Source organism: Somniosus microcephalus, chromosome 2 (genome assembly GCF_052327205.1).
Source record: "Somniosus microcephalus isolate GS21.2 chromosome 2, FLI_Smic_1.0, whole genome shotgun sequence".
NCBI lineage: Eukaryota > Metazoa > Chordata > Chondrichthyes > Squaliformes > Somniosidae > Somniosus > Somniosus microcephalus.
Window position 1 is genome coordinate 2,547,426 of NC_140988.1, and position 14,839 is coordinate 2,562,264.

At 42.9% G+C, this 14,839-nt stretch overlaps 1 protein-coding gene across 3 annotated transcripts in view; it reads left to right on the plus strand.

Annotated features, from left to right (window-relative positions):
* LOC147122489 (ubiquitin-conjugating enzyme E2 D2-like) overlaps positions 1-14,839 on the plus strand; it is a 51,529-nt gene that overhangs the window by 12,572 nt on the left and 24,118 nt on the right. For 2 of the 3 annotated variants that reach the window (XM_086005741.1, XM_086005750.1), the window contains exons 3-5: positions 4,227-4,258; positions 4,338-4,415; positions 8,498-8,603. In XM_086005741.1, coding sequence (XP_085861867.1) covers positions 4,227-4,258; positions 4,338-4,415; positions 8,498-8,603 — 216 coding nt within the window. Of the gene's footprint in view, positions 1-4,210; positions 4,259-4,337; positions 4,416-8,497; positions 8,604-14,839 lie in introns of all 3 variants that reach the window. The other variant, XM_086005759.1, reaches the window with a different exon arrangement.

The following is a 14,839-nucleotide window of genomic DNA, read 5'->3' on the forward strand; positions in this document are numbered from 1 at the left end:
GATCATGGCTGATCTTTGACTTCAACTCCACTTTCCCGCCTGATCCCCATATCCCTTGATTCCCCTAGAGTCCAAAAATCTATCTCTCCGCTTTGAATATACTCCACGATTCAGCATCCACTGCCCTCTGGGGTAGAGAATTCCAAAGATTCACAACCCTCTGAGTGAAGAAATTCCTCCTCCTCTGAGTCTTCAATGGCCGACCCCTTATCCTGAGACTGTGACCCCTGGTTCTAGATTCTCCAGCCCGGGGAAACAGCCTCTCAGCAGCTACCCTGTCAATCCCCCTCAGAAACGTATGTTTCAATGAGATCACCTCTCATCTAAACTCCAGGGAGTATATGGGAGAATTTGGACCAAATAGATTTCTGAAGGCTTCTGTTTACACAGCATGTAGCTGATTGTGCTTTTGGGTTTCTGGATACATATTGTTTGTTAAATAATCATCTAATACAAGCATGTGTCTCCAGGAAAATAATTTAATAGGTTAGATAGTGGGATGTGCACCTTTGTATTTAACTGTTGCAACTTACAAATTGTGTTGAGTTTCGTTAAGTAAGAGTTTCCTTAAGTGAGAAATTAGTTTGAGAGTTGTCTAAGTATTAGTTATCAGCCAGGTTAATTGCAGATAGTCGTCCAGCCAATGTAGACAATATCCCAAAAGCCAAACTAGTGTAAATCTTCATTGTGGGAACCTTCATACGTAGCCCACGGTTTCCTACTTTTGAATGGCTGAAAGCCTGTGGTGTGCAGTATGGCTGCCTTTTTCAGGAAAATGTCTCTTTAAGGACCAAATAGACACAACTTCAGTAAGTTCCAACGCATTGACCCTAGTGTCCAATATGTGGGGGAATTAGAACTCTTGAAGTCACAGTGGAAGCTAAATTCTCTGGGCAAGGACCAAGTCTACATCCATATTCTCAGCAGTAGTGACTAGAAGAAAGAGCTTGCATTATGCAATGCATCCTCGGTCTGCCCCAAAGAGCTTCACACCTGGTGAATAAGCTGGACCCTTGGAATGCTGTTACTGTGGAAACATGTGATTGTAGACATTAATACAGTGGTAGGTTTGTGCTTCCAAGTTTGCTTTGTTTTCTGGAGAGTGTTCTGAGCTATCTCATATTACAGTAAAGTACTGGGGGCTCTGTTTTGCTGGTAGTGGGACAATATTTGAGATGGATTTGAGTTATTGTACAAAGGGTGTGCAGCGTTTACCATGTTGGTTTATGTCTTCTCTTTCTCCCCCCTCTTTCCGTCTGCCCCCACCACCAAAATACAGTGCCAGTTGGTACTCGGGCTGTCTTCCACTGATTGCCACTCCAAATATTGGTTGAAACTTTCCAGAGGAGTAAATAGAAGAATCCCCGAGAAGACTACATTACTTCACATGGATTCTTCCAATATTTACAGGAGCGACTTCATTGGGATTAACAAAATACTCAAGGCAAGCTTTTTGGTTTGGACACTTGCTTTCCCAGGCCACGGGCCAGTTACCATTTAACTAGGAAAATTGGAGGTACCATTAGTGCCAGAATGGAAGTTTGGATTGTAATAGACCTAGCTGTGAAGTCCAGGAGAGACTGGCTACATGTTCGCCATGGTTATTCTGAGGCTATGACAACAACTTGCATTTATGCAGCGCCTTTAACGTAGTAAATCATCGCCTCACATGAGCGATCATCAAACAAAATTTGACACCGAGCCACATGGGAGACTGGGGCCAAAAGCTTGGTCAAAGAGGTAGGTTTTACGGAGCATCTTAAAGGAAGAGAGAGACGGAGAGGTTTAGGGAGGGAATTCCAGAGCATAGGGTGCATAATTGCAAGTCGCAGAACCAAACCGTTTGGATTTGGCCACATACGCTGGCACGTAAACAAAATACCTTGGATACCTCTGCTGTCCTTCAGGGAGCCAAAATGTGCTAGAATAGGGACTGCTGCTGTCGTTGTGGTCAACAGAAATCTGGTCCTGCCATGGTTTGCCTCAGATCATGGTTTTGTCAATAAAGATCTGTAACGAGACCTTGGCGAAAGAGACATTGTTTTGTTGGTTACCAAAAGAAGTGGTTCTTAAGAGTTCCTGGTTCAAAGCATCAACTGACACTTTAATCTTTCACTGATGGAATCCACTAGTGCAGGATTTCTCCATGGAAACTTGTAGCATTGCAGAGGGTTTATATTGCTAAATCTAGCGTTTAACTCTCGGAGTGCTCAAGACTTGTCACCTAGTTTGCCTAGGATAAAGTGGCAGCCATGTGAATTCTGTTATCCTTTGGTGATGTGGCATTCAGTTGCAGAACCACAGAGGTCTTTTAGTTTCACGAAAGGTGCTTGGAATTTTTAAACATAGTCTTGCCCCCCCCCCCCCCGGCCAAGGTTTGAATGGTCTAAATAAATTCTCAACTATTTGAACCCCTTTTCTTTTATACAGGAAATTTTCTGATATCCGGCACTGACGGGACCAAGCTGGTGCCGTTAGATCAAAACTGCCGTATAATCCAGCCCTAATGTTAAAACATAGAGCTTTTCAGTTCCGTGTGAATCAACAAACCCTGTTGCTTAGCAACAGCTTCAAAACAGTTGGCTGCAGCTGCAAGCGTCTCTAGCTGAAGCTGTTGCTTAGCTACAGAGCTTGCAGAGCTTGACTAGGGGAAAAAAAAGCAACAAGAAGTAAAAAAAAACTTATAGAAAATGGCTCCTGAATTTTGCCGATAGATAAGAGCTTTCCGGACTTTTAACCTCCGGTTAAACAAAAGTTTCCTGTACTTGAGTTTAGCACTTGTGATAGCCAACTTGTTCATTCTGGCATATAAAATTGATGAACTTCATTCTTTTCGATCCACCTTGTTTGGTATCTAGATGGGACAGTCACAAGACCACATCTTGTGTTAGAGGCAGTTCCCTCGGTCATTCCATTGAGCTTAAGTATTATCTTGCACATAGGACTTCATCTTTCGAGGTCAATCCAGACAATTGTCACAGAACCCTGCAAATTCATCACGAAGAAAGCGTTACAGTAGAACATATCTCCTTTGTTGCTTTAGGGAGAGGGAACAGATCATTCCACCTGTACAATGGGAATCTCCATGGATCCAAAACGTAGAAGCTTTTACTTGCTGTTGCCTTGTGCACTTTACATGCTGTGAATAGGTATTGTCTTAATGTATTGGCAGGGGGAAATTAGCATTCTGGTATTATGACCCAGAATGATTTGCATGGCTTCTCTGAATTCCACGTCTAGGTTCTCATCTAGTTTTTGTTTAGAATCAAACAAATGAGGCTCGTGGATATGATCTGGTTTTCCTCATTCTGTAAAAGTACTTCAGTCCTGTTAAATATTCTCTCCTGTCGGCCCTTGGGATTTCTGACATGGTGCTTCTTGGTGCTATTTTACTGTATCCTGGCCCGGTACTGAGGGGAGAAGAATGGTTGTCTTTTCTCCAGTGATTTAGAACTGAGGTTTTAGTTCACAAAGAGCCTCAAATGCAGTGTTACGGTAGACTGCCTGATGCAATTATGACAAGGATCTTAGCGATAGTGTCTGGTTTTATTTTTTCCTCCTAATAGTTGATGATGGCTTCCTCTGCACGTGGAATTCACAGAATGAGGAAATTATGTCTCTGATGGGCATTATTTCTATTCATTATTAGGATTACCTTTTGGAGGTTTATTTGGAGCTTTGTAGCATTGGAAAATACATGCTAGTATCGCATTTATTTGTGTAGATTTTATCCCAGTTACATCTGTGCTTCCTGTGTTGTGATCCTGTCTGGACAGTTTGATCTTTCTTTGGGAGTGCAGACTTATCACGTTCTGCCCGTTGGTGTGAGTTTTAAATGTGACCCGTTTTACGGTTTCGTTCTTGGACTCGTAAATAATCTCCCTTGTGACGCACTCTGGATGTTGACTGTTTTAAATATTTGCTGACACTGTTCTGGTTGGGTGGCTAGAAAAGACGGTCCCTTTCAGGTAAGTGCCTACCCACCACTTGGAGAATGTGCGATGTTAATTGAGCATAAACTGAAAGCCAGTGCCCCCAGTTTGTGGCACATTTCAGTGTTGCGCAGTTTGCCATCCTGTCTTTAGACTAAACACGATTAAATTTAGGATCCAACTGTACAAATCCAGTAATTGTTTCACATCATCTCTCTCTCTTGGCTAATGGAGCATGCAACAGTCCAATCTGATTTGTATTTCATACTAATGGCCAGTGTTTCTTTCTTTTAGTGTTTCACTGGCAAGCCACAATCATGGGACCTGTAAGTATTTGTTCAAAGTTTGATACACGAGTTTATTATTAAGGAATTGTAAAATTAATTTTTATTTCTCTCGCAACAGAACGACAGTCCGTATCAGGGTGGAGTCTTCTTCTTGACCATTCACTTTCCTACAGACTACCCATTCAAACCACCTAAGGCAAGTCGAGCTATTGACGCCCATCACTATTGGCAGTCAAACTGTTGCCTAAAATTTTACTATTTGAGTACTCTGACAAATTCAGTGTTAGATGTGAGCATTGGGTGAGGAGGAATAAGAAGCAGATATATTCTAATGACTGAACTGAGGGGGACATCGTTGCATGCCTGTTTCTTAAATTTCCCAATATAGTTGCTTGGAAAATGGGCCATTTATGGTTCTTGCAACTAACCTGCTAGGTAATGGAATGCTCCCCATGTTCCCCTGGCTGTCGCTGGTTCACATCCTCTTCGAGTTCCTGATGGAACTTGTCTCCTGCTGTGTGCCTGTACCCTTTTCAATATTTAGATACTGGAAGAGATGTATTCCACATGCTGCTTTATCCTTTTAGGAAAGCACTTGAGTTATAGAATTAACATTCAAGATTGACAAGATTCCACGATCTGATTGACATGAATGCACAATATTTTGCACTCATTTAAAGTAGTTAATGCGAAAGTTGGCTGTCGCAGTCTTTACTTTGTGATGCATCTTTTCCCACTTGAAGGGAAGAAGCTAATGATTTAGGCTTTGTGCTTTTTGAAGTGATTTTCTTCAGCTACTTTCCAAAGGCAATGATTATTTTCAGTGTACGCTTCCATGGGTGCTGATGGTCCTTCAGGAGCCACGCAGTCCCTGTGAAGCTGGCCAGTGGCTATTTGACAATAGAAGACTTCACAGCTGAACCAGATTCTGCCCCCGTCAGGTGTCACCGATGCTAGTAGAAGTTGCTGGCTAACCATTGGGAGCAGTACCTGGGCTCCGTCCTGTCAGTTGTGGCTCAGTTGGTAGTACACTTGCCTCTGAGTCAGAAGGCTGTGGGTTCAAGTCCCACTCCAGGGACTTGAGCACATAAATCTAGGCTGACACTCCAGGGGAGTGCTGCACTGTCGGAGGTGCCGTCTTTCAGATGAGATGTTGAACCAAGGTCCCGTCTGCGCTCTCGGGTGGACGTAAAAGATCCCACGGCACTATTTTGAAGAAGAGATGGGGCGTTATCCCCAGTGTCTTAGCCAATATTTATCCCTCAACCAACATAACAAATTATCTGGATTTTATCACATTGCTGTTCGTGGGAGCTTGCTGAACGCAAATTGGCTGCTGCGTTTCGCACATTACAACAGTGACTCCACTTCAAAAGTACTTAATTGACTGTAAAGCGCTTTGAGATGTCCGGTGGTTGTGAAAGGCGCTATATAAATGCAAGTCTTTTTTAACCGAGAATTGCAGGAACCAAGCCCTCACCTGTTTGCGATCAGCTAGCACAAGCCTTGCCAATGGGTGTGGCTTAGTGCTACAGTAGACATTCTTTAATCCAATAGGTTACTTACAGAACCATTTTAACGTCAGTATTTATTTTAGATCATTTCATTCTCGGCTGTACCTACCATACCAGAGCCTTACAGGTCAATCCAGATCAGGCGCCAAACATTACAACTTTACTCCAGGTCGCAGACTGTGAAATCAGCTAGTGTTTTCTAAAGTTACCTACAACCAGGCTATTTTTATTTCTGGCTACAGATGCCGATAGATTTCTCAACTTCCACTCTGTTTAAAGATGGAACAAACTTACATTTATATTGTACCTTCCAAGTTGTCCTAAAGAATTTCACAGCCAGTGAAGTACTTTTGAAGTGTAGTTACTGTTTTAAGGTAGGCAGACACAGCAGCCAGTTTCACCCAAACGATCCCACAGCAGTGAGAGAATTGACTAATAGAAACATAGAAAAATAGGAGCAGGAGTCGGCCCTTCGAGCCTGCTCCGCCATTCACTATGATCATGGCTGACCCTCTATCTCAATACCATATTCCCGCTCTCTCCCCATACCCCTTGATGCCTTTTTGTGTCTAGAAATCTATTGCGCCACAATATTGTTGTGGTACTTGAGGGAAAAGTGTCAGCCTGGACACCAGACGAACTCTCCCACTCTTTTTCAAATAATGCCGTGGGATTTTTTATGTCCACCTAAAACATCCAAAAGACGGCACCTCTGACCGTGCAGTGCTTCCTCAGTACTGTACTCAAGTTTTTTTTAAAAATTCGTTCATGGGATGTGGGCGTCGTTGGCAAGGCCAGCATTTAGTGCTGATCCCTAATTGCCCTTGAGAAGGTGAGCCGCCTTTACAAGTGAGTGGCTTGCTTGGCCATTTCAGAGGGCAGTTAAGAGTCAGCCACATCGCTGTGGGTCTGGAGTCACTTAGTGAACCAGACGGGTTTGGTCACCATTACTGATACTAGCTTTTTATTCCAGATTTATTTAATTAACTGAATTTAAATTCCCCAGCTGCGTGTGGTGGGATTTGAACTCGTGTCTCTGGATCATTAGTCCAGGCCTCTGGATCGCTAGTCCAGGCCTCTGGATCGCTAGTCCAGTAACACAAACACTGTGCTGCTGTACCCAGTAGTGTGCCAGCTTAGATTATGTGCTCGGAGTCTCTGGAGTGGGACTTGAACGCCCAACCTTCTAACTGAGGCAAGAGTGCTACCACTGAACCAAGGCTGACACTTAAGAGTAACAGAACCCAATTCCTGGAGTTGGATGCTATAGAACTTTTGTTCCTCACTCATTATAAAGGGTTTACCAGGCCCTTTAATTGTCAAGTGTCTTGGTGATCTACTTGCCATAGAGGGAGTGCATCGAAGGTTCACAAGATTGATTCCTGGGATGGCGGGACTGTCGTATGAGAAGAGATTGAGTAAACTAGGCCTGTATTCTCTTGAATTCAGAAGAATGAGAGGGGATCTCATTGAAGCATTCAAAATTATTACAAGGCTTGGTAGGGTGGATGCTGGGAGAATGTTTCCATTGGCTGGGGAGTCTAGAACCAGGGGCCACAGCCTCAGGATAAAGGGTAGGCCATTCAGGACTGGGATGAGAAGAAATTTCTTCTCACAGGGTGGTGAATCTTTGGAATTCTCTACCTCAGAGGGCTGTGGAGGCTCAATCATTGGGTATATTCAAAACAGAAGGCGATAGATTTCTGACGAGTAAAGGGATATGGCGATGGGGTCGGTGAATGGAATTGATGCAGAAGATCAGCCATGATCTCATTGAATGGCGCAAAGGGCCGAATGGCCTACTCCTGCTCCTATTTCTTATGTTTATGCAGATATCTGGGATCTCGAGCAGAGCTATAATGTTTAGCGCTAACCTGGCTTGCTTTTAAACAAATGTTCTACATTTTGGGATGCTACTCTGCATTTGACCTGGAAATATCATTGAATTTCAGAATCATTTTGACTGTGCAGTGGAGTAGAGGGATTTGGGTTCATTTTTGTGTTTCCCAACCTTGAGGCAAAGGTGTTGAAGTTCTGTCGATGTCTTTCTTTACGGAGGGAAAACTGGAGTGCTCCAACTGAAAAGTGACTGACAGAAACCCTGGATCAGATCACTGCATGAAGTGACCTGCAGAGAACCCTTTTGTGGAGTGAAAAAACAAGAATTCTATAGCTTTAGATTCTAGTAATTAGGTTCTGTTGCTCTGAATAGAGTGAAGCTTGAGAAGATTGTAGATGTGTGTGTCCTGAGATTAAAAATGGTCTTGATCCCAGTTGTATGTTACCCTTTTGTAAAATACTAGCTGATCTCATGGGTGGACTGCGACCTGGAGCATGTGTGTCATGTATAGCAAGCTAGGTTAGGAGCTAAACAAGGCCACTGCTCAGATACTCTGGTCAGGAATCGATCTTGAAGTCAATGGGTGGCTAATTGCACGTTTCCCCAGATTAGCTGCTTCTCCTTTTTCAGTACCGTCAAGATGGTCTCAAATTTTGGAACTAACTTTGTTTTTTTAAGACTGTTCAGTTGTGACTTGTATGTGGATTGTGGCAACTAAACTTTTATATCTAGACAACTGAGTTTTTTTTTAGTTTGTGGATGGTGTTTGACAGTGGTTAATGAGCTCTTAATTTTCACATTTACAGTGAAGCATTGACGTTGATGGTTTAATTGGTTATTCTAAAAATAGTACCAGAGCAAACTTGGCGTGTGTGTTGTGGCCTACGTTGGTGCTGGTTGAGTAACTTTCTCTCTTTCTTGCAGGTTGCATTTACTACAAGAATTTATCATCCAAATATTAACAGTAATGGCAGCATCTGTCTCGATATTCTAAGATCACAATGGTCCCCTGCATTAACTATTTCTAAAGGTACAGTGAACCTCACTTTTTATGTTGATTTTTGAAGGACGCAATCTATAACACCTAGCACTTTCCAGGCAAAGTGGCTTCTATTGGTCCTAATAGTTGGCAGAGTACAAAGATGATCCTGCAACAATCGGCTGCACTTTGACCGTTGCCTGCTTATTGAACTCCCTGGAGGAAATGAGTTACAGTGCTAGAAACCGTGGTGGCTTGGTAATGTTGCTGCATTGCCAATATTTTTAAGAGGCAAACTGGGAGGGTAATTAAAGCAGGGAATGGGAAAATAAATGTGGCCTCTCTGGAGCTGCGAGAGTTGGGAGAAGGACTCCTTTGGTTCTAGCAAGCCCATGTTAAGGGAGCCAGAGTGTCTGCACCCATGCTAAAGAAAGCACAAGAGTTGGCCATGCAGACAGAATTGGAACGTTCAATTCATTGATAGCTGGCTGTCGTGTCGAGTCTGGCAGAAATTCCTTTTATTATCCAAACAGAAGTAGGGCACCCGACAGCAAAGCTGGGAAAGTTGTCCTGCTGGAAGTGAGTTGCACGCTACGCTGTGCTTGGAACTGAGCAAAACCATCCACATTGCAGAACTATTTTAGCATGTTTGGCTTTACATTGAGATCCTAGAGAGATCGCTGCCTCGGCTGGTGCAGCATTTGTGAAAGATATGGATGTTGCAGAGTTTGGCAGCGTGAATGCTGATGAGTCTAATTTTGCAGAGTTTACAAATGAACTGGCTATGGCATTCGCTGAGCATCAGACTGAATCTTAGTCCATTTTGTTACGTGGTACCGCAGCAGCTGATGCATTACCTCCTGGTGTCCACTGCTGTGTTAATTAATTTGTGTCAGTGGGTAAAACTGCCTTTACTGACTGCTATTTTGCAATCAAAATGGAAGGTCATAAGTTTTTCGTTGAAGTGTAGTTTAAACTTTAGAAGTGCTTCGTTCTTACACTTAACTTTTATAACTTTACAACAGTAATTATATAACATGCATGAAATTTATACAAAATAATCCACTTCTCTTGGGCAGAAATGTTAGTTGACATGGTGTTATGATTAAGTGGCTTGTATTGTATATTCTTTAAATTCTGACTTGCTGGAATAGCAATTTTATATATTAAAAAAGCTCTTGTGGGGAACAGCCATGTTACTTCGTCTTGTCGAACCTGAAACTCGTATCCAAGGTATTCCTGGGTTGTGATCGGGGTGCATTGTCCAAACAGCAGGAAGCCTGCTCTGCATTTGGCCTGTGCTGTACCTAACTTGAGAGTGCCTGACGCTGATGGTGAAAATGTATTTCCCGAGCACTCAAGTCAATATGACCAACATTAGAATATGTTAAGTTTAGAATCTTGTCACCAATTTTGTTTAGCCATCTGGTGCAAGTAAACCATCTGAGATTTGTTTTGTAGGGGAAAAGGGGAGTTTGCATTAAAACTTTGATATAGACTTTCCTTTGGTCATTAAAACATCTGCTTTTTGAAAACTAAACTTAAGAAAAATTCCCCACTGAATTAATAAGTTGGATGAAAACTTTGTAAATTGATGAAATAATGAACAATTTTCAGTAGCTTTGCAAAAGTTCGCTCTAAACTAAGCCTAAATAAAATGGATGGTAAGTTTTAATTTTGAACTTTTGATTTCACTGGAAACGAAGTCCATAAAAGGCAGCAAATGGTTGAGATTAAACTGTAAATCATCTCGACTGGTAGCCAGTTTATGGGAACAAACTACAGGAAACTTTCGCTTAACCGGAGGTTAAAAGTCCGGAAAGCTCTTACCTACCGGCAAAATTCAGGAGCCGTTTTCTATAAGGTTTTTTTTACTACTTGTTGCTTTTTTTTTTCCCCAGTCAGGCTCTGCAAGGTCTGTAGCTAAGCAACAGCTTCAGCTAGAGACGCTTGCAGCTGCAGCTGACTATTTTGAAGCTGTTGCTAAGCAACAGGGTTTGTTGATTCACACGGAGCTGAAAAGCTGTATGTTTTAACATTGCCGCTGGTTTATACGGCAGATTTGATCTAACGGCACCAGCTCGGTCCCGTCAGTGCCGGATACCAGAAAGTTTCCTGTAATCTGGTTTCTTTTGTCTAATTTGAAGTACAGTTCCTTTGAATTATTACAAAATGTTTACACAAACTGGAGGCATTGTCAATTATTGCAAGTTTTTGTAAAGAACCTTGGGGCACTTTACAAATAAGAGCATCATTATTTGTGTTTTACTACAAGAAACCTTCCCCTTTCCAGGTTTTTCAGTTCTGTGTGCCATTGCACAATTCCATAACACTTTTGTGTAACATGTCTCTAATACTTTATTTACATCTAATCATAGTCAAATTTACTAGGCACATCTATTCTACCGCCCCTGACTGGGTCATTCTTGCCATTTGACCTCCAGCCCTGACTTCCACTATCTCAGTAGCTGCAGCAGACCACAGACAAGTCAGTTTAATCAAACTTAAACAATTGAATAACTCCCAAGTTAGGTGTAAATGTAGAGAAGTTTAACATTTTTAAACAACGTGATTCCCGAAATTAGGGTACAGGAAACTTTGGTTTATCCGGAGGTTATAGGTCCGGAATACTCGATCTAACGGCAAAAATCAGGAGCTGTTTTCTATTTTTTTAGTTCTCGTTGCTTTTTTTTCCCCCAGTCAAGCGCTGCAAGGTCTGTAGCTATAGCAACAGCTTCAGCTAGAGAAGCTTGCAGCTGCAGCCGATTGTTTTGAAGCTGTTGCTAAGCAACAGGGTTTGTTGATTCACATGGAGCTTCTCAGTTCCGTATGTTTCAACATTAACTCTGGTATGTCCGGCACTTTTGATGTTACGGCACCAGCTCGGTCCCATCAGTGCCGGATACCAGAAAGTTTCCTGTAATTTGCTTTTTTTTGTTTCCTGCAATTGCTGTCAATTTGTTAATGTGTCACAACTTCTTAATTGATTTGTTAATAACCAAAGTCAGGGTTCTGATCTGCAGCTCGACTTGCAGCAAGAATCTGCAGCTATAAAAGGACACACTAACACAGACAATATAACATTTTACTTGTCCCTGTGTTTAAACGGTCCCAGACCTGGCTAACATTTCTCCCTTCTCCCGCCGCCTCCCCTCCCCAACCCCCAGTGCCTGTCAGACACGCTAAGTCTCGCCCCTCCCAGTGCCTGCTTTTCTTTCACCTCCCCTTGATGACATTCACCTTCATCTATGCTTCCCCTATTATTTGCTGTCCCTCTTCCCTTCCTTCACAGCTGTGATGCCGCTTCTGCTTGAGTCACCACAGTATGAGGCTGGAGACGGTGCCCGACACCTCCCAGCATCACAGTGAGGATACAGACGTAGCTCTACACCCGCCACACCCCAACCAACCATGGGGACTACAGCAGAAATTCTGACCCAGAGGAAGCAAATACTATATTTTTTATATATTTTGGGGGAAAAGCACAATTTTAATTTTCATCTATTCATATCTTTTAATATTTTAATTTCCTAACCCTTGCTTCAACTTCAAGTTTTATTTTTCTTCAATTCAAAGTACACAGTATCTAAACAAATTAATAATCCACGTCCCCTAAATTACACTCTTTTCCCCCCCCCCCCCCCCCCCCCAAGTTCCCTTTAAGGTGTGCTCCAGGGGTCTCATGCAGCTGGTGAGCTGTCTTTTAAATTGCAAAAACCGTGCATGCGCGTACTTTTGAATGGGCTGCGCAGCCCCCAGAAAATACAGGAATATTGCCCCCACTATATTCCTTTCTCTAACAAACCAAACCTTCCTATTCGAGCACTGTAACCTCCACATCGCTGAGCAATGGCATGGGAGACACACCAGTAGTAATTAGTGAAGAGTAGTGTTGGACTGCCAAGAGATACAAAACAATCTTAACAATGAACGGTCAAGTATGAGCACATTCTAATTTGCAAAGTTCGTCGACCAAACAATTAACCCATATATCTCCTGGAAAGCACTCTACGTCAACAAGTAGACTTTGTGAACTTGAAGAGACCCTGCTCTACGTTACCAAAAGAATAATACATTGCACGGTGTACTTCTGTGCTTATAAAATAGATTTTCATCTGATTTTTACCATGGCAAAGCTACACGACTCTCGGCTTTACTTCATTCCAAATGGAGGTCGTTCTGAGTATCTAACCTGCAGCTATCCAAACTTAGTTTTCACACTGGATTCCACTTTATTTTTTCCTGTCCAATCTTCTGCCATGACACATGAACGGGGGAGAGCTCGATAGGTGCTGCTTGCTCTCCAGTAACCTGCTCAGTTCTCCCCTCGCTTATCCAGTAGGATAGCAGTAATTGCTGGATACAAATTGGGAGTGGTAACTTTGACGTTCTTCTCTATTCCCCTTGCAGTGAAGTCTAGGGGGGTGCTGGGGTAAATTGTAGCACTTGTATCTCCACTTTGGGATGAGGTCAGCCACCTCTGCACAGACCTGAAGTGGCAGATTTTATTTTACAAATTGCTTGTGGTTTCTTAAATACAGAAGTGCAAAAGAAAGTTGAGTACGGCTAATAAGAACACAGGGTAGACTCATTCAACCATTACCGTAGTTTCAGTGAAACCTGCTGGTGCAAAGTTGTCATTGGGTTGGAAATTGACACCTGAAGTGGCAGCCTGTAATCAGCTGTTGCGTATTTGTTCTCCTGTATCTAGACTGGCTCACCATAAATGCTTCCGAGTTGTAGTCCAGCTGTTTCAGACCCTTGTTATTGGTAAAATGTTACTTGGAACTGCTGCAGCATCTGTCCAAATTAAGTGTTTGGGATGAGAAAAGAATTGGTATAATTTGCCTGAAGAATTTGTGGTTGCTGAGTCTCGAATGCATCATACATAAGAACATAAGTAGGAGCAGGAGTAAGGCCATACGGCCCCTCGGGCCTGCTCCACCATTCAGTAGGATCATGGCTGATCCGAACCTAGACTCACATCCACTTCCCTGCCCGCTCCCCGTAACCCCTAATTCCCTCATCAGCTAGGAAACTGTCTATCTCCGTTTTAAATTTATTTAATGTCGCAGCTTCCACAGCTCTCTGAGGTAGCAAATTCCATAGATTTACTACCCTCTGAGTGAAGAAGTTTCTCCTCATCTCAGTTTTGAAACGGCAGCCCCTTATTTTAAGATTATGCCCCCTAGTTCTAGTCTCACCCATCAGTGGAAAGATCCTCACCGCATCCACCCGATCATAAGAACATAACATAAGAAATAGGAGCAGGAGTAGGCCAATAGGCCCCTCGAGCCTGCTCCGCCATTCAGTAAGATCATGGCTGATCTGATCCTAACCGCCAGTCTACTATCACAGAACCATCTCCTGAATCTAACAGAATTAGACACACGAAATAGGAGCAGGATCAGGCTACACGGCCCCTGGGCCTGCTCCGCTACCCACAGGGCCATGACCGATCCGATCAAGCCCCCTCACAGTCTTATATGTTTCGATAAGATCGCCTCTCATTCTTCTGAATTCCAATGAGTAGAGGCTCAACCTTTCCTCATAAGTCAACCCCCTCACCTCCGGAATCAACCGAGTGAACCTTCTCTGAACTGCCTTGAGAGCAAGTATATCTTTTCTTAAATATGGAAACCAAAACTGTATGCAGTATTCCAGGTGTGGCCTCACCAGTACCCTGTATAACTGAAGCAAGACTTCCCTGCTTTTATACTCCATCCCCCTTGCAATAAAAGCCAAGATTCCATTGGCCTTCCTGATCACCTGCTGTACCTGCATACTAACCTTCTGTGTTTCATGCACCAGGACCCCCAGATCCCTTTGTACTGTAGCACTTTGCAGTTTCTTTCCATTTAGATAATAACTTGCTCTTTGATTTTTTTCTGCCAAAGTGCATAACCTCACACTTTCCAACATTATATTCCATCTGCCAAATTTCTGCCCACTCACTTAGCCTGTCTGTCCTTTTGCAGGTTTTTTATGTCCTCCTCACTCACTGCTTTCCCTTCCATCTTTGTATCGTCGGCAAACTTGGATACGTTGCACTCAGTCCCTTCCTCCAAATCGTTAATATAGATTGTAAAGAGTTGGGGTCCCAGCACTGACCCCTGCGGAACACCACTAGTCACTGCCAACCCGAGAATGAACCATTTATCCCAACTCTCTGTTTTCTGTTAGATAGCCAATCTTCCACCCATGCCAGTATATTACCCCCAATCCTGTGATTTTTTTATCTTGTGCAGTAATCTTTTGTGTGGAACCTTGTCAAATGCCTTTTGGAA